The sequence below is a fragment of the Argopecten irradians genome, chromosome 1 (assembly GCF_041381155.1).
Source record: "Argopecten irradians isolate NY chromosome 1, Ai_NY, whole genome shotgun sequence".
NCBI lineage: Eukaryota > Metazoa > Mollusca > Bivalvia > Pectinida > Pectinidae > Argopecten > Argopecten irradians.
In genome coordinates this window covers 25,555,315-25,583,209 of record NC_091134.1, presented here as the reverse complement: position 1 = coordinate 25,583,209, position 27,895 = coordinate 25,555,315, and the positions used below count along the sequence as shown (strand labels likewise).

Here is a 27,895-nt window from a genome sequence, read left to right as displayed (position 1 = left end):
CAAATATTATTACATCTTCATACCAACATTGAATTAGTATTGTCCGAAACTGAACTGTTACCTTCGAGAGTTTATCGATTTTAATAAATTAATTACTTTTAGTACACATTAAGTCCCCGTTCGTTGGCAATAACATGTTGTGTCAGTATGCGATTTAAAAATAACCTAATCGCACTACTCAATTGAGTAAATAGCCGTCACCGGATTATATTACACACAATACAGTAATTAAAACAAAGATTATTAAGTTTATCAGTCGTTTGGGAATATTTACCTGAATATTCAATGTTGGTAATGAACGAAAAACAAAACAACAAGTGCATTATGTTTGTCACAATGCCGTCAATACTATTTGATAATTACTAAAATCCCATGGCGAGAGTCTGAACTGATGGAAAATAGAACGTAAACAGTTAAAACATTTTTCCATGTTGCAAATGTTGAGATTTTATGAAACGAGTTTTTATTTTTCCGAGCTTCGGCAAAATTAAAACTTCGAGACGAGTTTCATAAGATGTCATATGACACAAATTCCAGATACTTTTTTTATCACATAACTACAAACACCTACATTTTAAAGACTCTCATGTCAAAATGTATTAGAAAAATCCAGCGGAGCCGCCATTTTGTTCTGCCGTCCTCGAAATCCTGCAGTCACGTCACTTTTTCTGACGTCATTTTTTTGTTTCTGTCTTGACGTCACAATGAATTTCCAGTCACGGAATATCGCTTCAGGTCATAATACACTAGTGACATATGCAAAAATATTATACGGGCGAAATCACTGGATATCAGACTGATTATGTGATAAATATTATACAATTATCGACCTATTTTCAGGTGGATACGGTGAGTTATCAACCCGAGTAAGTGATATATCCGGAGGCCGGAGGCCGAGGGTTATATCATTTTCGAGGGTTGATAACTCACCGTATCCACCTGAAAATAGGTCGATAACTGTTTTATTATATGACACTTACATGATATTAACCCGGCTCTTCAAAAAGACTTTAAAATCTACAAAAAAAAAACAAGATGATATTTGCAAACTTTCTGTTTACAAAAGCAATTACATGTAGTATATGGTAAATATCCAAATGCTTCTTGCTAACGGTTTAGACTGGTAGAACTGGAATATTGTATCAACTGCAGCCAGTCTGGCATTCTTGAACGTTTTCCATAAATTGAAGTTTGCAGTTGTCACCGTTGATCGCAGTAAACTTGCTGCCTTCCGCCATTTATGTTGCCGACTATAATATTGACGTCACAATAGATTATTCCGACGTCATTGAATGAGGGAAACTCCTGTTACGCTATATTTGGGTACGACTTGACGTCAAAAGTGATTATGACGTCACATTTCAAGGGAGTTTTCCTCGATCTATTTTTGACACAGGTTACTGGACTCGCGAGAGGTATCTGGACTGAGTCCAGTAACCTCGCGTGCTTTTTGCCGCCGATTTCGGGGTTGATATCGCAGTTGATGAATACTTCTGAGAAACGTATTGGCCAATCAAAATACAGCAAAAGCACCAGTCATATAATAAACATGTATATATATTCTAATGACACATGTTGATTTCACATTTGACTGATGTCCACAGATACGGCATTTACCAGTGTAGAGAGGCCAATTACACAATTCGTTATCTTTTTTAATTCGCTCGCCAGTAGAGACAGATGACAGATACTGACGAAAGGTTCAGTGATTTTTTTCAACGACCTACGCCTACAAATCTGAGAATATCCTTCAATGGAATATCTGTTAGTGAGGCGTATAAAACGTAAAACGCCTACAAAAATACAAGTATAATGTATTGAAAACGATACGCCAAACACGAATCCTGTTAAGTCTTTTTATTCATGTCATCAAAATGTCTACATACAAGTATCTAGCCTCTTTCTAATCTAAAATACTTATGGAATGAGTTCGTAAGTGTTAATAAATCGCCACAGTTTTTTAACTATTACAAATACGTACGTTCAATAAACTTCAGAACATTTCATAGCATGCTGCTTCTGGAATTAATCATAGCACATGAAGTGGATATAGGGTTTTGAAAACAGGGAAGTGCACTCAGTTGAGCATGGAAGGTGAATTTTGAAATATGAGTCTTCTTTTTCAAAATTGTAATTCCGCCAAAAATAGTGTTTCTCTTGTATAAAAGGTCTAATTGTTGTCACAAAGTAGGAAAGTTCCTAACCCTGAATCCTTTGCTATTTCCGACTGCAAATTTTGTCAATGTTTTTTGGCTTTTTATCAATTGTCAAAACGAAACTTAGTTGAGAAATATGTCTAAATTTTTTAGTTTGCAACTTCAACTTCAGAATCTTCGACATTGTTTTTGAATCTGTTTCCTTGACCACAGCCAACAAATAATAAAATGAAGGCAAACAATGTAATACAAGCTCCAAATCCACCAGTTAGGTATAAAAATGTGCGGTAACCATAGTTTTCGTAGAGATACCCAATAATCCACATGTACGACACTCCACCAAGAGCTCCACCTAGAAGACAAAACGTGATGGCCATTCCAGTCATTTCCACGTGAAAATCTCCCCAGGCAATACCGGTAGGGAACAACGGTGCAATGAAGAATCCCATCGGCATTGAGAACACCCAGAATAAGGTGTGACTGTCGTAAGCGAAAATGTTCAGAATAGCTGCTGTAACGAGACACCCACAAGCTTCAATGATCATCAAAACACGGATAGAAATCCACCTCGCTGTAACAAAGCCGGAAAACCTTCCAAACGAAAAACTGATCCAGAAGGCCGTGTTAAGTAGCGTTGCTTCATCACCATCGAATTTCAGCTCATCTATTGCGTAGGTTCGTACGAACTTTCCGTAAATACGCTCGCCTCCAACAACCGTAAAGAAGAATAAGAAGAGGAACATGAAGATGACAATTCCATACACCCTCCGTCCACCTATACAACTTCCAGGATCAGCGATTTTCACGAAAGACTTGAACTTATTCACAAAAAAGCCGGACTCCTTTTGATCTTCCTTTATTTTGGAGCTCTTTTCCTTTATATCGCTATCGTTACTGGACTTTGTTTTCGATTTGAGCGAGTTGTACTGGTAGAAATAAAACACAACAGACAAACTAACCGTTATAATGGAGACAATGAGATAGACCCATTCTATACGTGATCCTTTCTCATACTCTATTGTCGTAGATGGAGGTTCCATGGTAGACGCAGTAGACGTCATCGAACTTGAATAACTCTGCGTCGCATTTGATGTTGCGTTAGCTCCTGATGTACTCAGTGTCGGCGCCGGCACAGCCAGGAAAGGGTTAGCTAATTCTGGTACGATAAACGATCCAATACCGAAACCCAAGTGAAGGGCATGCATTGGTGAGGAAGCTTTGTCCAACCACATGTCCAATATCAACTTCTGTCCCGCTATAACAATATAAATGTTAAGGTGTGGTTAATCAACTATAAATGTTCTGTTTGAAAATGTTCTGTTTTTACTAATAAAGAGTTGTTTTACAGGTATATCTAAATGTGTATTTTGGATAGAAAATGACATTTTAAACGATACATTTTGTCATTTATTATTTTGAGATTTACCAATGTCTCATCTAAGGTGTTCTGCAACAATGGCATATTTATCAATGAAATTGCGTTATTTCATCTCTACTCATCCTTCATACATCGTACATGCATATTGCCAATAGGATAGATTACTATTTACAGAGAGGTTTGAATAATGATTGATATACATGTATGTAGCTTGTTTCCCCAATTAGATTGACAGAAGCGGCGACGATGTTAAAGGAATGGGTCGATATGTTGCTCGTGAATGAACACCGTAGGCCTAACAGTCTAACACACTAGAGGACAAAATCTAAAAAGAAGATGTTGTACTCAACAATAAATAAGTTAGACTGGTTACTTATAGACTCGCCTTTGTTATTAACTCGCCCTGGTTACTTATAGACTCGCCTTGGTTATTAACTCGCCCTGGTTACTTATAGACTCGCCTTGGTTATTAACTCGCCCTGGTTACTTATAGACTCGCCTTGGTTATTAACTCGCCCTGGTTACTTATAGACTCGCCTTGGTTATTTACTCGCCCTGGTTACTTATAGACTCGCCCTTATTATTAACTTGCCCTGGTTACTTATAGACTCGCCTTGGTTATTAACTCGCCCTTGTTACTTATAGACTCGCCCTCATTATTAACTCGCCCTGGTTACTTATAGACTCGCCTTGGTTATTTACTCGCCCTGGTTACTTATAGACTCGCCCTGGTTACTTATAGACTCGCCCTTATTATTAACTTGCCCTGGTTACTTATAGACTCGCCTTGGTTATTAACTCACCCTGGTTACTTATAGACTCGCCTTGGTTATTAACTCACCCTGGTTACTTATAGACTCGCCTTGGTTATTAACTCGCACTGGTTACTTATAGACTCGCTTTGGTTATTAACTCGCCCTGGTTACTTATAGACTCGCCTTGGTTATTAACTCGCCCTGGTTACTTATAGACTCGCCTTGGTTATTAACTCGCCCTGGTTACTTATAGACTCGCCTTGGTTATTAACTCGCCCTGGTTACTTATAGACTCGCCTTGGTTATTAACTCGCCCTGGTTACTTATAGACTCGCCCTTATTATTAACTCGCTCTGGTTACTAATAGACTCGCCTTGGTTATTTACTCGCCCTGGTTACTTATAGACTCGCCCTTATTATTAACTTGCCCTGGTTACTTATAGACTCGCCTTGGTTATTAACTCGCCCTGGTTACTTATAGACTCGCCTTGGTTATTAACTCACCCTGGTTACTTATAGACTCGCCTTGGTTATTAACTCGCCCTGGTTACTTATAGACTCGCCTTGGTTATTAACTCGCCCTGGTTACTTATAGACTCGCCTTGGTTATTAACTCGCCCTGGTTACTTATAGACTCGCCCTTATTATTAACTCGCTCTGGTTACTTATAGACTCGCCTTGGTTATTAACTCGCCCTGGTTACTTATAGATTCGCCTTGGTTATTAACTCGCACTGGTTACTTATAGACTCGCCTTGGTTATTAACTCGCCCTGGTTACTTATAGACTCGCCTTGGTTATTAACTCGCCCTGGTTACTTATAGACTCGCCTTGGTTATTTACTCGCCCTTATTATTAACTCACCCTGGTTACTAATTGACTCGTTCTGGATACTTTGGTTGATCAAAGTGTATAATCAATGAGCAAGTAAACGCTTACTCCTCAGGATCACATTCTTGTAAGTAGTCTGTGTTTGTGGCCTTGATGCATGTATTAGTTTTACGTTGATACGTTCTATTCTTAATTAAAATATAAAGATTTTATTAGGTTGGAACAAGTTATGCCCATTTGGTACCTTAAACACATACTGAATGACGCAAGATGCTATCATGATGAAACTTTGGTTATGAAAAGTAGGAAGTCAAGACAAAATAATATAATAAGTTAATATTAAATTGATACTCACAAATATTGATGATGCCTTCAAATGTCCCTGCTAGTACAAACAGTGCCCACACGACGTTAACACTGGTCATATACGGAGCGATTGTGGTTACTATAGCAATACCATCTAGGCAGACAGCTATCATGAGGTTACAATAGGGATGAAACGCGTCCACCAGAACACCACCAATGGCTGCCCCTATAAAGAACCCCACACTCCGACCAGATATAGCTCGACTCACATCCTCGTAACTACCATCAGTCTTCAGCATCAAATCCTTTAGAGTTGGTCCAGTTATCTCCAGAGTCAGACCCTGAATGAGAAATTATATAATATATATATATATATATATATATAACAGAACTGTTCAACAGAATATCAGAACGACCACATCGCAAAACCTATTATGTCTTGCAATAAAAAAACCAAACAAAAGCCGTAGGAAATGTTTGGTATACAGTGCAAATAAGAATTAAGGATACAATAGACACGTACATCAAAGACGACGCTAGTCAAACGGGTTTCATATTGAGATTAAAATGATATTGTTTTAAAGTGTTTAGTGATGCTCCCTGAGCTATCCATAACTTATATCGTTTGGTGATTGTTGATAAGGAACCTGTAGGCATTTTATTAGAAAATCTAACTAAACATTATTCAGGAAAGCTGATAATAAGTTATGTGTTGGTTTTTAACAGAGGAGGTATCTCAAAGTCATTTGATAAAGGAGTAAATAAAATTAAATTCAAAGAAAAATAGTTTTTGGCTTACATTAGCAACTTTTAGATGACATGTGCCTTGTATTTACTGATTAAATTGATATGGTGCCGTCCTCAACATATTTGAAGAATACCGGTTTTATTTTGCCAGACTATCAACATATTGAGCAACATGAAATTTTTCTAGGTACTTCATGGTTCAGAGAGATTAATTCATTGTTACTGTTAGCTTACATGTGTATTTTCCCATGAGATTAAATCGCAGCTAAAATGGTCCGACTAAAGTTACAATAAAGCTTCATTAACCTGTTGCGACATTAAATCGCTGCTAAAATGGTCCGACTAAAGTTACAATAAAGCTTCATTACATTAATCTGTTGCAACATTAAATCGCTGCTAAAATGGTTCAACTAAAGTTACAATAAAGCTACATTAACCTGTTGCGACATTAAATCGCTGCTAAAATGGTTCAACTAAAGTTACAATACAGCTTCATTAACCTGTTGCGACATTAAATCGCTGCTAAAATGGTTCAACTAAAGTTACAATACAGCTTCATTAACCTGATGTGACATTAAATCGCAGCTAAAATGGTTCAACTAAAGTTACAATACAGCTTCATTAACGTCAATTGTGACATTAAATCGTCGCAAAGGCCGTTAGACAAGACCACGGAAAGGAAAGTAGCCGCGAAAGTCATTTGGTTTACACCATACTATATTGTTCCATAAAAACGAAATCAAGAATGGAACAAACAAATAATCCCTAATATACTGCGGAGCATTCTTGTTCGTTTCATTATCATGACCAAAGCTCTGATAGTATTTTAAAGGATGTGCTGTATTATGCTTATGTCCGTTCATGTTGATATTGTCATCGATTTGAAGTGAATAATGTAAATAATTAGAGCCGACCAGTTTACAACAGTACAACGATATTGTGTGGCATAGCTTACAAGTGTTCAATGAAATGCAGTGTGGTACCATATTGTTCGGACAAAGCAAGATTAGAAGATGGTTTTAAACCCCAAATAAACAAACAAACAAACGTTGTTCATATTTGAAAAAAATAACTGTAAAAGATTTTGACACATTTATGTGATATTCTGTATATGAATTCAGTGTCATTTCATACATATGTTCATAATCTACCAAATCTGAAGTCAGCACATTTCCCTTGGTTAATCCTATATAAACCTTTAGAGTAGGAGTTTCAGACGATAGTAACCCATCAATAAAACACGATTTTGGCATATTTAATAAATGAATAATATACGCTATATGATACGTATACACTATATAAGGAAATTTCATACAAAATATGCTTATAATCTACCGAACCTCAGTATCGTATAAAGCTATATACACTATATGTACATAGTAAAGACGAATAGTTGTACATGTTAGGACATGTACTTTAAGTAAACAAATTAAAAATGTATGTATTATGGTTTAAAACATATCAAAGTATATATTCTATGAATAAAGATCCGAAATGGAACATAATTTAATTCCCAGGTGGGAACAATTTGGATAATAAATATATACACTGCTTATTAAGCTATCCGTCCGATATAATTCCTTTTTTCAAGAGATCGACATCAATTAAAATGATACTATCACATTTTACTTTTTTGGGGCATCTGATAAAAATATGGAAAAAATATGTATTGTAAAATATGTAAATCCAGTAATTAAAAAAACAAAATGGATCACCAGCTACAATGTAATGGTGTGCTATCTTTTATTGATATGGAATGCTCTGTTACGCTTAAGTCATGTCTCAGAACGTCAACTTGTTTTAAGTTAATTGTGTGTAGTTATTTATTGATCCCAGAACGCGTATACTGCAAAACAACTTTCATTGCGTGCGTTTTACTTTCTTAAATTTCGCGATCCAAGTAAATTCGCGAAAGTTTATCTCCGCGAATTAATGTCTACAACATGTACATTATTTATATTGATAGGAATTATCAGTCAATTGTTAATTCCGCGAATATTTAACTTTGCGACGTTAAATAGCCGCGAAAGAAAGCTGGTTTACAGAACTTTTACAAAACACTTTATCCTGTTTATTTTTTTTAAAGTTTGTCAGTATAAATACGTATATGGTAGCAATTCTGTTTATTTAGGCGCATAAGATGTGAAGATATGAAAATAAAATCAGTAAGACAAACTTTTAATAAAGTTGCATAAGATGTGAAGATATGAAAATAAAATCAGTACGACAAACTTTTAATAAAGTTTAGTATAGAGCAGCATACATGTATAGATCGTGATTTTCATACCACAATTATAAATATGTCCACTCTCCTCTGACGAGGGCTTCAATAGTGACGTTATTTCGACTTCCAGCACCAGGGGCAATGGGTGCTATGGTCCATATACTGTACGATACAATCAGGTATATAACCACAATGAGGTCAGATTGGTGAAGGATGGGAAAATAAGATCTAGATTTATGTAAAATACATATACAACAATCATGAAGATAATATTTAAGGGGTTTTGATGAAAAAATTGTTAAGACATCTTACCACTATTTATGCGTTATGTTATTGATTATAGTTACATGTATTTACCCTGTCTATGTTTGTCACAGCGAGCAATCATATATCGCTTAGATGTTTGAAATTTACTCTCTTCAAACCTAGACCAATACTATGTTTAAAAATGATTTATTGACACTATAGCATTAGTAAATATTATGTAGAGTTTTGAACAACTGTACCATTCATGTAACCTAACGAGCGCTGGTGTTTTTCTGTTTGCATAAATCATTAACGAGGCTGACTTACATAACCTGCTGAATCTTTTGTTACACGCACATGTTCGAATGTTACAGAGTTATCTGCCATTGCGGGTAGGTATTGATTGTGACGTCATGTGTTTGTGAGCGTAACGCCATACATTTCGGAAAAGACGATGTGAATTGCGCTCACAAAACAATGACGTAACAATCGATACCTACCCGCAAAGGGAGCTATCTCTGCAATATGCAAAGACGGAACAGTTGCACTCGTATATTGATAATGGAAATTAAAAACATTGAGCATTCTTGAGTTTGAACACAATATCGAAATGAAATCTGTGTACTGAATACCTTCTCATATGCATAATAAGAATAGGAACCAAAATTCAGGTCGCAAAAATTCAGGTAGCAAATGATGTGTTTTCAGTACAATATCATACATTTGCTACTCTCAATCAATAAATATTGTTTCCATACCAAACAGATCCATGTTGAAATAAGGAATGAAGTTTTTACGATTTTCTTCCATTTGGGTACAGGTGGTGGCCCTTCGATTTCCAACTCTTTCTCCATTCTTCGCTTCGATTAAAGCCAATTGCCTCCAAAGCACTTCAGGTCGCACTGATAACCACGAAAGATACCCCAGATTTACAAATAGATATGTAAACAAATGTTTCATTTACGTCTCCCCTATTGCTTCGATGATATATCAATCGGGACTATCGGCTTAGTTTATATGTATGAACCTTGGAATATTGTATTTACCGAATACAGCGGTTTCTGAGTTCGGTTACTATTTAGGCAAACAAACCCAATGTTAAACGTATGATGATATTTATCTTACGGAGCCTTGCTCTCTTATCGGGTGCGCAACGGTTACAGGGTTGCAGATCGCACAGAAACGTAGGCATGTCATCTAATATTTCACTCTGTCTCTTAACCTACATTTTTTGCATGTTTGTGTGTAAATATGCACGAAATGATCCACTATAATATCTATCTGTCGGGTGGCATATGAGTAATGTGTACCTTATCAGTAACATGTATAAGGGTTAAAGCAACTCGCTTCTGATACATTCGACCGGTAACACAGTTATCAGAGTATATAACCTACTTACTCCAAACGTACAGTGTTTAGTGGTAATCATATTTTAAATCTTTACCAAATACTTTGTTTTTTTTAAAGGCTATTTTGATAATAAAAATTATGTGTGTCGTTATAAAAGTAATACCATTTACATATAATTACCCATGTAACTTCACTCAAAGAAGATAATCAAATTCCTTAACAACATACACGTACATGTATATCAAAACCCATGTGTGTAGAACCGACGGGTTTGATCCATGACCGGCGTATTACTCTTCATTCATAATTTCAGTTTTATCTTTTCCCTAATTTTTGTCCTATTTTAAAGTTTGCGACCATGTATGCTATCAGATATGATCAGTTCATATCCTTATACCAACCTATAATTTATCAAAAATATCAATCATCGGTGATATGATTTTTTATGGGTTATGGTTTTTCATAGGTCTCATATCCCCCATACATATGTATATGTCGCATGTGGCACTAATAGTGAGGGAGGAGAAATAGGTTCCCATGTACCCCTTTGGCAGTTTTTCGAAACATGATTTTTTAGGACCGGTATGATGTCTAGTTTCATTTTATGCTTGTTGCCATTGACAACTAATGTCCCATGGGGGTCATATGGCGGCCATCTTGAATTCAGGTATCAAAAATGGCCAAAATGATGCATTCGCATATATGCGCATAGATAGAGAATCAGACAACATTCAGAGGCAAATAAACACATTTTTTGATATGATTGAAACATGCTGAATACGATTAAATCATAATAATGACGTTACGTCTTCTCCATTTTTGGAATGACGGGAAAACAATGAAATTTTCAGCTTTTTTCCCCTAAAAATTCGATAAATGTCATAATGTTTATCACAAGTAAAACACTTGATGGACAAAACACCCTGTACCAGTCATTTCGAATTCCACTTATCCTTGTGTAAACATATGTGTATTTTAAAAGGATTTTTTTAGCAGAAGAATCGTGGACATACCCAACACTACTCATAGAGAAAAAAATCTCATAATTATTATTACATAAATTACATATTCCCTGATCTATGATTCAGACAGTTCCAAACTACAATTACATTTTTTAACAGTCAGGGTCATGTAAGGATGTGCCAGGTTTATTGGTGGAGGAAAGGCGGAGTTCCCGGAGAAAAAAACACCGCCAGCAGTCAATACCTGGCAACTGCCCCTGTAGATTCGAACAAGCTTACCAGAGGTGGAGGGCTTGTGGAAATATGTCGAGACATCATACCAATCGGCCATCGCGGCCCCAATTACAACTAGAACGTGGTTAGAACCGTAATAATCCACTCCCTTTTAGTGAACAACTGGAAACACAGAATTTTTCATAAATATTCGGCTCGTGTCAGAACGAAATGTACCACTGTGTTCGAATTATTATCATTGATTTTTTTTGTCCTGAAGACACGATGGTATAGCACAGCTCAATACCACAAAACTAAATCCTTTCGGTATCACGACTGTTACTTTGGTTTTCATCAAACTGCTGCAGGTTGGCGTAGGATTTCAACACTCCAGGAAAATAAATGTACACCTCTATTTCGACGATTCCCTCATACTCCACCGAGTCTAGGAATCGTTGGAGCGATGACAGATGACAGGTTGGGGGGGGCTTACCTCGACGGCAAACGTGCTGGAGAGAAGGCTGTTCGATTGACTTTGCAGGCTTTTCGGAAGATTCTACATTCCAAGGTGGTTTGTGTGTCTACAGTTGTCGCGTATCTGGAGAGAAAAGATGGGTGGCAAAGTCCTACGTCCTATGTGCCCTCGTCGTCATTCGTGTTCTTCTCTTCTGTCAGGAAATGCGGTTGACTCTCTTAGTCATGCGTCTTCCAGACAGGTTGAATGTTCTGGCGGATACTCTTTCCAGGCTCGCAAGCCGGTTGTGACAGAAAGGCAGCTAAATCTCCCGATCTTCGATGGCATTTGCTAGGTGTGGAACAGACCTCATATAGACCTTTTCGCCACTTCGACACTAATTGTCCACTTTTGTCTCTCCGGTTGCAGACCAAATGACTTGGGCTGTGGACAGGGTTCTAATAGAAGTTTCGGGAACATCATTTTCCCCTCCTTCTGATAGCGCCCCTGTGACCGAGATAATCCTGGTTTGTTGGTGGATATTCCTCTGATTTTCCCACTCAGAACCAATCTCCTGCGCCAGCCTCGGTCCCGGAAGATCCATTCAAGAGCGTGGAAGCTATCTCAGGAGGCCTCGCTCAGTCAGGCTTTTCTTAAGACGTGTCAGCTTGCATCGCCCGATCAATTAGTCTTCCTCACCTGCCGTCTAACAGTCATGGAAGATCGTCTGTGATTGGTGTATCGACAGGAAGATTGATCAGGTCAAGGCCTCTGCCCAGCTGATAGCGGAATCCCTTCTCTATTTGTTTATGGAACGCAAACTTGCCTCTAGTACTATTGCAGGCTATCGCATGGCTCTTTCCAGTGTACTGTATTCTCATGGTAGACCAGAGTTAGGGTCTGTCAACTCTTTGTCTGCCTTGATTAGGTGGTTCAGTCTGGGCAGGCCTAGGGTACGGCAGTTAGCTCCACAGTGGAATCTAGCACTTGTGTTACTGAAAGGGGCTCCTTAAGAGCCTTTGGTGTCGGTCTCCATTGAGGTTTTTACTTTTGACTTCCTGCTTGCTTTTGCCTCAGGCCGTAGGAGGAGTGATATCCATCTATTCACTTTTCGTGCTTCGTTGGGCCAGATATAGCTCTGTTACCCTACTCACTAATCCTGCCTTCACAATCTCTATTGAGTCGAAGGAGAATGATCGGCAACTTTGTCCCAGTCGGACGCTTAGGTTTCCCCTTGATAAAACAAGGGGGCGATGTACTATTCTTGCCCATTAAACAGGGTCAGCAGGATTGCTCCTTCCAGTACATCTCCAGATGGATATGTCAGGTGATCAGGATTGCTTATGAGCAGTCTAATTATCAATCTGGGGCGAAATTCAAGGAGATGGCCCATGAGGTTAGAGCCCTTGCGGCTTCTTTGGCTCCCCATAATGGGTCCTGGTCCAGGACATCATGTCTGCTGCCTTTTGGCGTGGTCAGACTACTTTCAATGACTTTTACCTACAACCCCTGTCCTCTCATTCTAATTGACTGTTTTCCTAGGATCCCGTTGTGGCGGCCAAGTCTGTGAATGTTCCTCCTCAGCAGATATTATATGTATTTGTAGTTTTTAACTTATGCGAGCAGGCATCACAATGGTATACCTTTTTCATGGGGAGGTATATCCAAAAATGAAGGAGAATAATTCGAACCCAGTTGTTTTCACTAAAAAGAAATAAATTATTACGGTTATTGGGAACTGCCTGATTTATGGATAAAACATGTGAACTAGCCTTTGGATGTTTACTGGATCCGGGATTTTTTTTTTAAATTATTGGGGTTGATGGTCATCTCGCTTCTTCTGCTAAAAACCATAAATATATCCTTTTATAATGCACATATGTTTAGACAAGAGTCAGTTCAATTCAGAATGACTGTTACAATGTGTGTTGACAGAATATTTGGAGTTTTAATTTATTGATTTTTTTTTCATTTTTTTTTCTTCTGCATTTTCTTTTCGGTGTGTGTGTGGGGGGGGGGGGGGGGGGGCTCTATTTTTCCCACCTCACTCATGCGATACATCTTTTTATAGTACACATGTGTTTACACAAGGGTTAGTGCAATTCGAAATGACTGTTACAAGGTGTTTTGTCCATTAATTATTTTACTTGTGATGTAAATTACGACATTTATCGATTTTCTTAGGAAAAAAAAGCTGAAAATTTCATTGTTTTCCCGTCATTTCACAAAAATGAGAAGACGTAACGTCATTATTATGATTTAATCGTATTCAGCATGATTCAATCATATTTAAAAATGTGTTTATTTGCCTCTGTGTGTTGTCTGGTTCTCTATCTATGCGCGTGTATACGAATGTGTCATTTTGGCCATTTTTTGTTAATTTTTTTATGGGGGGGTTCCCTCTCTTTTTCCGACCTCATTGATGCGATCTATCTTTTTATAGTACACATATGTTTACACAAGGGTTGGTTCAATTCGAAATGACTGTTACAAGGTGATTTGTCCATCAATTGTTTTACTTGTGATAAAAGCTATGACATTTATCGATTTTTTAGGGAAAAAAGCCGAAAATTTCATTGTTTTCCCGTCATTTCACAAAAGTGAAAAGACGTAACGTCATTATTATGATTTAAACGTATTCAGCATGTTTCAATCATATCACAAAATGTGTTTATTTGCCTCTGAATGTTGTCTGGTTCTCTGGCTATGCGCATATATGCGAATGTGTCATTTTGGCCATTTTTAAGGGGGGGAGGGGTCCCTCTCTTTTTCCGAACTCATTGATGCGATCTATCTTTTTATAGTACACATATGTTTACACAAGGGTTGGTTCAATTCGAAATGACTGTTTCAAGGTGATTTGTCCATCATTTTTTTACTTGTGATAAAAATTAGGATATTTATCGATTTGTTAGTGGGGAAAGGGTAAAAATTTCATTATTTTTCCATCATTTCACAAAAGTGAGAAGACGTAACGTTATTATTATGATTTAATCGTATTCAGCATGTTTCAATCATATCACAAAATGTGTTTATTTGCCTCTGAATGTTGTCTGGTTCTCTATTTATGCGTATATATGGATATATATCATATTGGCCATTTTCGATACCTAAAATCCAAGATGGCCGCCATATGACCCCCATGGGACATAAGTTGTCAATGGCAACAAGCATAAAATGAAACTAGACATCATACCGGTCCTAAAAAAAACATGTTTCGAAAAACTGCCAGAGGGGTACATGGGAACCTATTTCTCCTCCCCCACTATAATTGATGCATGTCAAATATTTCATGTTGTTTTGTACTTTAAATATATATATATGTATACAATGTATACTAAAAACAAAACTAAAACGAATCTGCCTTCTCTAGCGCTTTCACAACTACCGCTGTTCTTCTGAAGATCATTGTATTACGTAAACAGTAAATAGACGTCGGACTCATACACTCTTCTTTGTTTGTATATTGTGGATTGTTCCACTCGTAGAAAAATTGAAGAAAAAAACAACAACATTGGTCTCTAAGTTAGACGATTATTTGTAATTAGCAAACTCCCTTGTTTATGTGAAACCTTGAAAGCAATTTCATTTCGATTGACGGTTGGTATTATACCTGACAAATACTCAATGGAATATAAAACAACGGCAGTGTTTCCACTTGTCTCTCCTTAAAAAATCAACACAGTTCAGTGATGATATCAGCTACGCAGTGTTTAGTGTGGTAAATAAGGTCCCAAAGTAACAATGCAATTACGTTAACTTCGGCATTGCTAATAAATATCATAGTATTGAGCGTCTTTTTGTGGTTTGTATAGTTTGTTTTAATTACGCCATACTTAAATCATTGGTGGGTTGGTCGGTCTTAACGTAACAGCTACAATCCTTGCGACGTCACGCCATACACAAAGTAAACATCGGTGAAATTCGAATGTCATTTCCAAAAACCAGACTATGTTTACATATAACATCTCATGAAGATTGCCAGTCAAAAATAATTGCAATGAAACCACCCCTTTCATATGTTTACGACGACTATTGCCAACCACAAACCAAATCTAAAGCTCGACAACACGATTAAAATAGATCCTCTTAATGTTTTATAGTACCTACAAACCCACTATTTCTAATTTTGCCGTTATTGGTGTTAAAAACGAGTCTTTCAAGCATTTCTCGTGTATAACTAGGTATCGAAACCCATGCCAGAGGACCTCGGTCTCTACCAAAGCAATCGCATAGTTAGGTGCTGGATTATTCTAATCAGCTTGCATTATGTATAACTATTTCATGGTGTGCTAATGAAAACCGAAAAACTTTATAGTCCATGAATCCATAGGGTAATGGCTCATTGGTGAATAATTATTTAATGTGTTAAGGGGTATGATGCCATTGTAATTGCACTGAAAATAACAAGTTTCTATCGCTCTGTGATGGTGGGATCGGTAATGGAATATACTAAAGAATTCTGACTTTAAAGGTTATTCAATATTCACTTATGTCATCTCTATAACGTTCAAATGTTATCGAGTTTGTTTTCATTATCAATGTCTTGAAGCAAATCAACATCGACGTTTTATTAGGTAAAACATCATAGAGTGAGTTTTATATACCCGGTCTCCGTACGGCTCTAGACCCCCGTTCATAGACAGCATATCCTATAAAGACAACTGAATAATGACAGAATCTATTACGTAGGCAAGGCGGGTGCTATTGAGATTATCAAGATGGAAGTACCTTTACTGTTTCTTGTTTTACACTACTTTATTGGTAAGTATCAATTTACATGTTTATTTTTATTTATCGTTTATTTATTACAGCAATAATCATTAATAGAATAACTCAGAGACAACGTAAGTACTAAATGTGATAGTGCTATAAAATGAAATATTCAATTATCTACGATGTATTAGGGCTTTGTATTCTACGTTTGTCTTTAAAATTGTAATGTATGTATATCGTATTTATAATCAATTAGTATTCTATTTACCTTAGTGCACAGATTCTAAATAGACCTAAACACAAATATGACAATGGGTGCATTTAAATATACTTATGATACAGGTTCTCTTATCTCGTGGGTAACTCGTAATTTCCTTTCGTCTATGGACTCTAAGGGTTTTTAGCCTGACACGTAGTAGAACCAGGTGAATTATTTCCCCCAGTTGTTGTCAATAGCATATTTATAGTGTTCTAGTGTATACACAGTGTATGTTGAACTCAGTAACTCAAATTGATTTACTTCAAAATACTGGAACCGGTTTCAATGCTTTTCTCTGTCAATGATGCTACAAAGAGCAACTTGACCAAATTCAATTCAATTCAATTTTAAAGCAAAGAATAAAAACTGGGGTTTTAACTAAAAACCAACAGAACAGATATAGATAGTTTCCCGATCTTTGTCCATGTGCACTGATTAGTGCAAAAAAATACAAATAATTTGATCAAGCTTCGACAAAATTGGATATGGTAAATTTTGTAAAAAGTAGGCTTTAAAGCAATTCTAAAACCCAAACCGAATATGCCAGAACTTATTCAACGATATCCTAATCCTTAATTGTCCATGTGTAATAAACTTTACAAAAAAGGAACTTAAATACAAATGTTAACAACACGCCGCCGAAAAAGCACATAACTCAGTTATGCCTTCCTCGACGTAGTCGAAGGCATATTGTGTTGTTTTGAAACCAAATATCCGATTTACCTTTATATATGTTCAAAATATTTTATTTTGGAACATAATGTAAGCTTACTAGAGATCATCAACAACTCAAAATCAAAGGTGTACTTACACTTGGGCTATTTCAAAATCTGCATTGTTGTTACTTATGCATCAATTTCAGTATCAGTATTTTTATATATATACGTGTATTACATCATTGATTTCAATACTTTCAGGACATGTGAATGCTCTAGACCCTGCTGACTTTACAATACACAATTCACTTACAACATATAATGATGCAAGGCTTCAGTGTGAAAAAGAAGCAAAGAAATTGTTACGCATCGAAAACAGTAACAAATGGGCAGACCTTCTAGCAATGACTGATTATCACACTTTTCTGTAAGTAAAGCTTGTGCTTCATCAAACGCTGATTGAATGTATGTTTACAAGGTACAGATTTTAGCTAGTGATGTTGATGACTTAACAAAATTGTTATTCTCGTCATTGTTGGTTCCCCGTTCTACTATAATGCTATTCAGTTCTGTTACTATCAATATACTTATTTAAGGTAGTGGTTTGACCTGGGTTTTATCGTTTGTATCATTAAAGACGCATTCTTTCGATTAAGATACAATTAAAGTGTTAGAAATTATAACAGAATTACCAGATAGCTCACAACATGTGTTAAAACGCATATCAGTAATGAACATTTACGGAACGACGCGAAAACGGAGACGGAATAAATAAACATTGTCATTTTTACACTTATTGTCGAGTTCTAAATTTTGAAAATATTGTTGCAATATTTTGTGAAGATTACGCAAATTACTATTTGGAAAATTTGCATTTCTCATACTGTTTTTGGACATCATAAACCCGTTTCAAACGTAAGAATGTTCCCTTTCATATAGCAAAGAACCTATATACTCTTCTAGAATATCAATGCTTTAATTCTAAAATATACAATGCACCATGAATCTAGGTACAATTCCATATCTTGTTTGATAAATTCCATATTGAATCAAATATGTTTATAGATCTGTGAGTGTAACATTTTATTTGTCATTGAAATACGTTGTATGTCGTTATCAAAGTACATCGGAGACCTATTGGATCGGCTTAAGGACCTACAGTGTGGTCTGTGATTCCTACACATGGGGTGGTTTCGATCCAGTCTGTCCCTGGACCAACTGGGGCACCGATCAGCCTGCGAACTGTGCTTTTCACCAATGTGGGAAAGCAGTAGCTGGAAAGTGGGCCACTGCGTCATGTTTTTTCGACAAACAAATCTTCATGTGTGAAAAAAGTAAGCTGAAAGTCTGTTATTGCTTGTATTTTTTCCGTTTTGAAAACGCCTTATAATTCTTATTAATGATTAGATTTTAATTAATTTCTATGCCAATACTTGTGTGATTTTGTGAATTATTATGACATTTTTTTGAAGATATGTGAATTCATGTTGTACCATGAATATTTTATATCATAGAATGTCTCTAGAGACAGTAATATTATAGGACTTTTTTGTATATGGATATGAAGTATAGCGATATTCTACCCGATGGTCACAAAATGTAGTTAAACCCGAGGCTTGCCGAGGGTTTTGCAAAATTTTGTGATCCCGAGGGTAGAATATCCCTATCCTTCATATCCACTTATGAAAGAGTATTTTTCTTTCATACCTCGACGTTTTATTGCAATTTTACAACTATAATATCCCGCCATTTTGAAATAAATTCGAAGAAAACCACGACTGCAAGTCAATTTTCAATACATGAAAAATTACGTGATATTTCCAGCACAAATTTCGTTGTTTGCATGATTTATAGTAAAACCAGTCAAGTTTGTGAAAAAATGTGAAAATTTTACTAAGGAAATAGTAATTTTGTTGACGCCGTGACGTCACGAGGTTTTATTGCATGGGTAGCCATACAATACAGCCCCAGGCGACATGAGTGTATTGCCCTAGACCAGCCAGTATTACACCCGTAGGTATGAAAAAAATTAATTTATCACTGTTGAATATATATATATCCTAATTAACGGTGTCTAAATAGTACTTGCGCCAACCAGCGCAATGCAAAATATACATGTACTTAATATCCGAGATATTGTCCAAAACATGAATTTTCCTGTATAATAATAAACGTTTACTAGTATTATCAATAATCGAAGATGACTATCACGAAAGTAGTTGTCAATTCGATGACAAACACCCCTGATCTTTGAAATGAACAAACGATACACGTTTTATGCATTTCGTTTTGTAAATTATTCAACAGTTCAACCTGACATGTGTACGGGGAGCAATGGAGGCACTGGAATAGATCCCGAAACAACGACGGAGGAAACTACAACAACATCCACAATAACAGCAGCCATGGCGGCGACGACGACAACTTCGGAAGCTACAACAACCACAGCCTTGACAACTATAGCCACAACTGAAACAACTGTGGTATCTACGGAGGGAGCAGCAACCACTGCTTTAACAAATACAGCCACGACTGAATCGCTGGCAACAACCGTGGGAACAAATATCAGAGAACCATCACCTACAATCACACCCTTGCCCACCACAACAACTAAAACACCCATTCGTGCTAGGGAAACAACTACCAAGAAATCGTCTGAACTGAGTAGTGTAAAAAGTAACCGTGAGTTACCAACAACTTCATCCTCGTCCGAGGGTTTAACTGATACAGTCGTTAGAGTCATAGAAACTACCAGCGTGTCTGGTGATGTGGAACCTACAACAGCCCAGACGGAGACTTCACAGAACTCTTCATCACAGGGTATGTATCACTGACTCCTGAAATACGATTACATGAATTAGGAATTAGAATACTCCATTCTCAAAATTTGAATCTAGGGATAGAGCATCGGTGATTATATAAGTGTAAGAATACAAAGGAGACTTCGATATCATATTCTTGTATATTTAATTAACTAATTTCACGCCTGAATTTTCTAGTCTTTGATTTCGAAAAATCTAAATAAGTCTTCGGGATGAACGAGTTGAAATTTTAATGTGTTTACAGGTGCTACTCTCTGAAACGTCTTCCGACATTCCGACGTTCTTCTTACATATACGATCACTCGTACAGGTCGTTTGCATTTTTAATGTTTTGGCGTTTTATTTACCATTCTTGGCATGATTTTATTAATGGAATATCCGTCAAAATGCATATATACTCATTTAACAGTACAATTTATCTAAAATAAATAAAGCGTGGTTTATCGCATTAATCCCGAAGGTCCAGCCCAACTGATCATTTGTTTTCGATTAACTGAGTCTTGAGATTTATGCGAAAAAAGTAAAACTATTTTACCGGAAATGGTAGCTTTACTAATTTTGTGATATCAAAATGCCTCGATATTTTGTCCATTTTAAATGATGCATTTCAGTTACTCAGCCTAAACCTAAGTTTTTCTTAAGATAATATAGTTTATGGCGATGATGCTAAATATTGCATGAAAATTCTTCTTACATATAAATAGCACTGGGGTTGCCATCGGTTATCAAAAACATTTATGACATTTAGTCAAGGAAATCTGCTAGAAACACGAGACGGAGTAATTAAGTACGGGCAGTTACCGTGCTAAACTAAAACAACACCATCAGTTTTTAAAGGTAGTCTGGATGGATGCCTTTGTTTTGGACATATGTTTTTGGTGTTATGTGTTTGTACAGTCAAATGCGTTAAAGAAAGTTTGTTTTCAAAGAAGAGACACATTAAGTAATGCACTTTTACATAAACGTATACTATTTTGTCTGAAGAGCCCAAGTTGATAATTCGAAATTGATGTTTATTGGTTACTTTACCAAGTGCTTTTTTCTTCAAAATAACCGATAAGGACATGGTTTTGGCATTGCCTACCTGCATCTTTTGGTGTAATGAAAAGCATACCTCGGATTGAAACACGTCAGTCTGGGAGTGTTTGGTATATCTAGTGCCGCTTACTTATTAACGTTACTTTTTAATATTTCGTTATATAGAATTTTTAATTTTTTTTTTATTGCCCCAACAATAAATTATTCATTATAGACGCAGGACATGACTTTTTATTGGAAGCACTGACTGACTTTCATTATTAGAAAACTTATGTATACCCATGGTCCCTGAAGTCAAAACAATATCTTACAGGAGAGATAGGTTGGTTCGAGGAGTACCAGGGGACAACTATAGCGGAAACACACCTTGTCTCCAGCGTGGCGAGTCCTGTAGCACTACGAACGACTGGGACCATGGAGACATGTCAGCAAACGTGCCTAACTACTATGATGAACACGTTCCAGTGTTGGGCGGTGACCATTCCGGATCCTTCCTCAGACGAGTGTATACTGTACTACATAGACAGCGTATCTAATCTACGTGCTCCGTCCGTTATGGTTGCACTGGCTGGGGCGATACTCCTCCTTAAGTTACAAGGTATGCTTGTGGAAAGGTTTTATTGCCATCACGTGAATCTTTATCACGTAACCTACTGAATCTGAAGACCAGTTGTTCAAAACACGATTAGTGTAATCGTAGTTTAACGATATTGTCCAAATCAAGATAAATTCATTTCTTTTAGTAACTCGACTAAATATTGGTAATTTCTAAAGTACTCAATTCTACATTCAATGTTTGGTCCCATTTCGATAGCCTACGATCATGTGAGTTATCAAGTGGATTGATATTTGTAAAAAAAAAAGTGCGTAGACAAAAGCCAGAAAAAAACCATGAAAGACAAGCTTCATGATTCGGTAAAAGAATTTCCGTAGATAAAAAAAAGAAACATTATATAACATCTTGCTGTTTCTCATGTTCAAGAGGCCCAATGACCTTGACGGTCATCTGACAAAGGAGTAGGTGCAATGGGTGCTAATGTTGGTCACAGAATGTATAACAATTCAATCAATGTCTAACTTTTCAGCTTTCCACAGGGTTCGAGTATCCAAAATCAATGTGGTTTTCCACTTCTAGTATTTGTAGATGAAATAAATGACGAAATATTCAACCCCAACCTAACTTTTCCCGTTTGGAGTCCACCCTCTGTCCCCAGCAGTCAGAGTAGCCAAATCTATATGAACTGTGATTGTCCTCTAGCTAAGATTTTTCAAACTAAATTGAATTGCAAATATATGACTCGTCAAGATCAAAAATCCTTAATTCTCGTCTTTTCGTCCCGAAAACCATCCACTGTAATTTATAGAACAGTTCGATTGCAAAGTAATATACCGATTCTGTTCACAATATTGTTGGATAACACTTTCACACATGTTGACATTACAGATTCTAATCCGGTATCGGGACTCCCATGTGCATGTAGACTCGATTTTAATTGGGATCTACCACCGAATGTATCTAGAGAAGAAATGCTTGAAATGCTTCAGGAAACACTTGATCAATTAAAAGGCGAGTTATCAGTGAAGAAAAACGAAACCCAAAAATACCAGAGAACCTTGATAAGCGCTGAAGACAATAGAACAAGTGCAGTAGGATTAGGCTCTATGGGAGTAGCACTATTAGTGACCGTTTTCGGATTCGTAGTGGTGGCAGATATTCCCTATTTGGTGGCATTATTTAATTTCTTTAAGCGACGTTACAACAGGAAAATCAACAATGCACCATCATGAGGTAAGATCTTGTGGTGCTCTGGAAATCTCCCTAATTTACTGGTTCGTTTGAGCATTTCACTTCAGCCATGAGAATGCCGTACCAGCTACGAATATATCACTGAGGTGTGCCCATTGTATATATTGATCACATGCGATAAAGTCGTTGGCTTACTTCGAAATCGTAGACTTCTGAAGGACGGAATGATGATTAAAAATAGTATAGAAACTTTTTTATGAAAAATATTAAGGTGTTTTGCCGTCGTTACATTTTTTACAGTCCAATCCTTACCAAGCTCCAGCAACGTACTTTGGACTATTCTTTTCTACCACCAGCATTGACATTGTCGGGATATACCCATCACATATAGTTTTGCTGTCATAGGCACCGACGGAAATTAACTTTATTATTTTGGCACTTAGTCCCGGTCACACATTCACGGATCACCTCGCCGGATTAGCTACAGATACAATCCGGCATCATTCGTGGTATTCTGTAATGGTCCGCAGATTTCCGTAAAATAGTCGTTGTCTTCCGTAGTTCAACTTGGAAGTATTTTCAGTTCCGTGGCAAATTTTGAACATGTATAATTTGACTACGGATCAAACAACCGTGGTATGTCCTTACTTAACCGTTTTGGAATGTACTGAATCGTGTTACTCGCTATCATAACCGTATTAAACCGTAAGTATCAAGTATACAAACGAATTGTTACGGTTAACTACGTGTTAGTGCGGTTCAGCTACGTAATTGATAAGGAACAATACGGTTTGTTGCGGATTGTCACGACACAACACGATACAGTTACGTTGCTTTACGGATAGGCCAGAATCAATCAGGATTATCAAGGATGATAACGGTAAACTACGTAACATCACGATAAAATACGGAATATTAGGATCTACAACATTACCAATACTGTCACAAGATTGGCAAGTACAAAACTAACACGATTCCTAAAAGGCCTCGTATTTATAGGGCCCCTCGTAGTGATGTGTCATGGCGTTTAGATGACCAATAAATGGTGCCATTTTAACACATATATACATTGATGCCGTCAAAAATGTTTGAGTCGAAAAAAAAGGGACTGGAGGTAGAGAAAAGTAATGGCTTTTCTGAAGACTCCTCCGTGGTATTTGTGCTTAGATTCCAGTTAAATATACATTTTTATAATATGTACATGTCATTTATCCAAGGGCTATGAAGTACAAGGTATTGTGTTGAAATTTTTATGATCCAAAACTGAAATTTGCTATTACATTGCTTGACTACAAGAGATGGTTACCAAACGATGATATATAGTTTCCAGTGTGTACAAATTATCATTTGGGATGCTGGTGGAGATACTCATACTTTACTGAACCCGAACAGTTGACATATGTACATTGAAGCTAAATAATTTGCAATAAAATTAGAGTTCAGGTATTAGTTTGGTACTCTAGATGGCAAAACCAGATGATACCTATATCAATTACAACTATAAAGGGTATCATGTACTGGTTCTAACAGCCCTTGCCAATTTCGAATTCAAGTTGTTTAAAGTCGGTTCTCAATGTGGTACCCTGACGATCAGATCGGTAACCAGAACGAATTGAAGGACTTTTGAAATGGATTATTTGGTATGGTTATAACATCCCAAATGGCAAAACACTTGGATATCTTAACATTATTGACGACGACGTATTTGGTAGAAAATATAGCTTCTGAAGTATTTCTACAGACGGTTGTCCCTAACGACTTTTCTAGGGTGAACGAGTTATGGATAATATTTCAATTATGAGTGTAATGTTTCTCTCAATAATTAATAAACGCAATTAAGTAACAGCTCCTTCACAGAGCATAGGCAGATGTGTTGGATAGATCGTGAATCATAATTAGAAGAAGTAAAATGTGTATATATGAATGAGATATCTGAATTTTATTGAAACAATCGGTTTAAGAATACATAGGTATTCCATAAGTGATAAGTACAAACTTACAAACATGCTACATCGAAATTACCTTTCAGTTCTATGCACATGTGGAATTATTTTAGTCTTTGCTTCCTTAACTGGACATTTTGATGTGCTTTTCTTCGTTTAGATTTCAATATTGTGTTACTTAAAGGAAACTATTTTTAATGTCAAGTATGTCATTTATTGTCCGTGCACCTTAACAATAAGTTTCACTGGTGTTGTCAAATGACCACAACGTTGACTACCCTCAGTATATTCGTGAAGACCCGTAGACACACCGTTGCAAAGCCGTATTGGAACCGTATCGGATATTGAAAACTAGTGTTTTCCGGTGTCATCCGTGAAATTAAATCCGTAGTGGCACCTTCAAGATGATCCGTGAATGCGTGACCGGGGCATTAAGCACGTGCGACGATTCGAATGGACTCTTTCTGAGGCGAAAAAGTGTTCGAAATTCGAACTTAATTGAAATATTGTTAACATCTTTTCCCTTGAATATGTTCTAATAATACCCATGGTCAGAGTCTGAATTAACTGTATATTTAATTTAATTTATACACTATATTTTCAAATACTGGCCATATATCGTCTTTTTTAATTTTCTGTATTTGGCACGGGACCAAAAATTTTGTTTGACTGGTCTATTTCCGAGGCAAAATATTGTTTGAAAGGCGAATATGCTTATATCATTGATATCTTATGTTGTTTACCGTCTCCCAAAACACGCACCTCGCACAACATACACGCAACACACAGCATACATGGGAGGCCGTCCTTACATGACCATAGCTGTTAATAGGACGTTAAAATAATCAAACAAACAAACAAACTTATTGTCTGCAATATTGAGCTTCTGGATATTTTCTTCTTTTCTTTATCCTCGCGGCAATACATTTGTATGTGGTAACACACAAATGTGACAAAACAACCTCAAAATGTATACATATGTATTGTTTTTTCCAAATGTAGTCTAGTGCCTCCTCTGACAGAAAATTTTATGTCATAATAATTTTATTAATGTCTTATATTATGTAATCATAATCCATCCGGTATCTAGCAAATTTGGCCATGTGATGTTTTAAATATGTCAATAAGGTAGGTAATGTTATCTGTATGCTTCCGACATAGAGTTAAGGGATAATGATGTGAAGTCAATCTTGATTTCAATATAAAATGGTAGACCAAATAGCGTTGTAATCCAATCTTAAGCCATTTCATGATCTTGTGACATTTGACAAAGTAGTGCATTATATATGACTTAGTAAAAACGTTTCAGTTGACATGAAGGCAGACTTGTTCGCTGCAATGGGATTGATGACCTCACCAGTACTGTGACCATTGTGGCTAACATAATTTTAATTTGTATTTTGTATTTGATGGTCAATAAACCAGAAAACACTGACAATTCGGGAGCACTTGATTCTATTCTCTTTATCTTTCCATGCATAATGCTTTGAATTATGATTTGTTTTGCGAAAATTTGTTATTATCATTTTCATAAGACCTGGTAATAAAGGCTGACATAAGACTGTAATCGGAATCATTCAAGACAATTTCTTTTGTTTGGTTGTATATGCAAGATTACAATTTCTTTTGTTTGGTTGTATATGCAAGATTACAATTTTATTTTGAAAGAAAATCTTTTGACGTTTATGATGATACTAAATACATGTTGGGTTATATCATTAATTGCCTAACATGACTTATAGATACATGTATGAATCAATGAATAAGTATTATAAGTATTCAGTCATTTCTAAAATAAAGCCATTATTTTTCATTTCCTGAATGATTAAACAGCAGTACACTGCTAGATTTAGATTAATAGAATCTTTCCTACCTAGAGGGTAAAATGCCGAGGGTTGGACATTCAGGAATTCCCACGAGGGTTGTGATTTTGTTGTCACACCCTCATAGGTAGGGAATGATTCTTTTCTCCCACATACAAAAGAAAAAGAAGAGGTAATAGCCTAAACAGCAGCATTTCATAAACATGGTTCTATCGTCTGCATGTCAATATTGATGACGTCATCGACAATGTACGCCAGGGTCACACCGCATGAAGTCATGACGTAACGTAATTGTCATCAGTTTCAAAAGGTTAGCGCGCCAATCTGTCATACCCTATGGGTTGACAGAGAAATCTCCCTCGGCTAAAACCAGTGATAAATCAGTGAATGGTGAGAGAAATATGGAACATTATCACAGTGAATATCCTCATGCACTGTTAATGAACATTTCAGTAATCAGGTTTTACTAGTTGTAACACTTAGTTTTAGTCCAGTTTCTGTAAGCCTCATTTTGAAATCACATATCCGACATAGTAATGGAACCAGAGTCTTGTCTGCCAGTCTCAATAATCTGGTTCCATTTCTAGTATTTCAGTTTTGTGATTTCAAAATGAGGCTTATTGAAAAATAGTGGATAGAAATATTCTGAAAGATATAAGGTGGATAGCAAATTTCAAGAAGCACTACAAGTCACATGTGTACAACAAAAATAGTTTTTTTAGCTTAAAGACTAATAAATCACTATTCTTAAGTATGCTTTTACTCAAAAAGCAAATTATTTTGTGTTCTTTGATAGTAGGCGTGTTTGTTTACTGTTGCAAAATGTCCTCTACTGGTTGCAAAATTCAGATACAAACTAGATCGTTCAGCAGTAAGTGTTAGGGAAATGTGAGATGTCACATGTCAATACTTGGTGATACATAATGTATGTAAGTCGTAAACAAAGCAATCATTATGAACGCTAGATTTTAGCTTTAGTTGGAAATCAATTATTTGTACAGTACTTGTATACATCATTGCCACCTAAAGGTCAATAAAATATTTCATGTTACACAATAATATAGAATGTTTGTTTAAATACCATTATATTGTTTTTTTGTGATTTTCCATTTCTTCACGACAATTTATTTTCAAGATATCTACTTGTACTCAAAATATATAAAATTTAATTGCATGTGGAAATTAGTTGGATTACATTAAATCAGCCAGAGTACCAGTAATAAGAATGTTTAAAAAGAATCAACAAAGCTATCAGCCACAGTTACAAAGA

The 27,895-nt window shown here is 36.4% G+C and overlaps 2 protein-coding genes across 2 annotated transcripts; one reads left to right on the top strand and one right to left on the bottom strand.

Annotated features, from left to right (window-relative positions):
- Positions 1–1,842: 1,842 nt before the first annotated feature.
- On the bottom strand, positions 1,843–9,658 carry LOC138321891 (sodium-dependent glucose transporter 1B-like). Its single transcript, XM_069265904.1, has 3 exons — positions 9,401–9,658; positions 5,475–5,766; positions 1,843–3,411 (listed from the first exon to the last, which is right to left on the bottom strand). The coding sequence occupies exons 1-3, from the start codon at positions 9,494–9,496 to the stop codon at positions 2,306–2,308; spliced, it is 1,494 nt and encodes a 497-aa protein (XP_069122005.1). The 5' UTR covers positions 9,497–9,658; the 3' UTR covers positions 1,843–2,305.
- Positions 9,659–19,570: 9,912 nt separating this feature from the next.
- On the top strand, positions 19,571–25,360 carry LOC138319894 (uncharacterized). The gene is made up of 3 exons (XM_069263045.1): positions 19,571–20,072; positions 21,426–21,710; positions 22,557–25,360. Exons 1-3 carry the CDS (start codon positions 19,571–19,573, stop codon positions 22,898–22,900), a joined length of 1,131 nt encoding a protein of 376 aa, XP_069119146.1. The 3' UTR covers positions 22,901–25,360.
- The last annotated feature ends 2,535 nt before the right edge of the window (positions 25,361–27,895 follow it).

Coding starts and splice junctions, on each gene's coding strand:
- LOC138321891 (XM_069265904.1), bottom strand. CDS start 9,496: ATGGAGAAAGAGTTGGAAATCGAAGGGCCACCACCTGTACCCAAATGG. Junction 5,767..9,400: donor TTTCAACATGGATCTGTTTG/GTATGGAAACAA, acceptor TTTCTCATTCAG/GGTCTGACTCTGGAGATAAC. Junction 3,412..5,474: donor TGAAGGCATCATCAATATTT/GTGAGTATCAAT, acceptor ATATTGTTATAG/CGGGACAGAAGTTGATATTG.
- LOC138319894 (XM_069263045.1), top strand. CDS start 19,571: ATGTGTACGGGGAGCAATGGAGGCACTGGAATAGATCCCGAAACAACG. Junction 20,073..21,425: donor ACAGAACTCTTCATCACAGG/GTATGTATCACT, acceptor AATATCTTACAG/GAGAGATAGGTTGGTTCGAG. Junction 21,711..22,556: donor ACTCCTCCTTAAGTTACAAG/GTATGCTTGTGG, acceptor TTGACATTACAG/ATTCTAATCCGGTATCGGGA.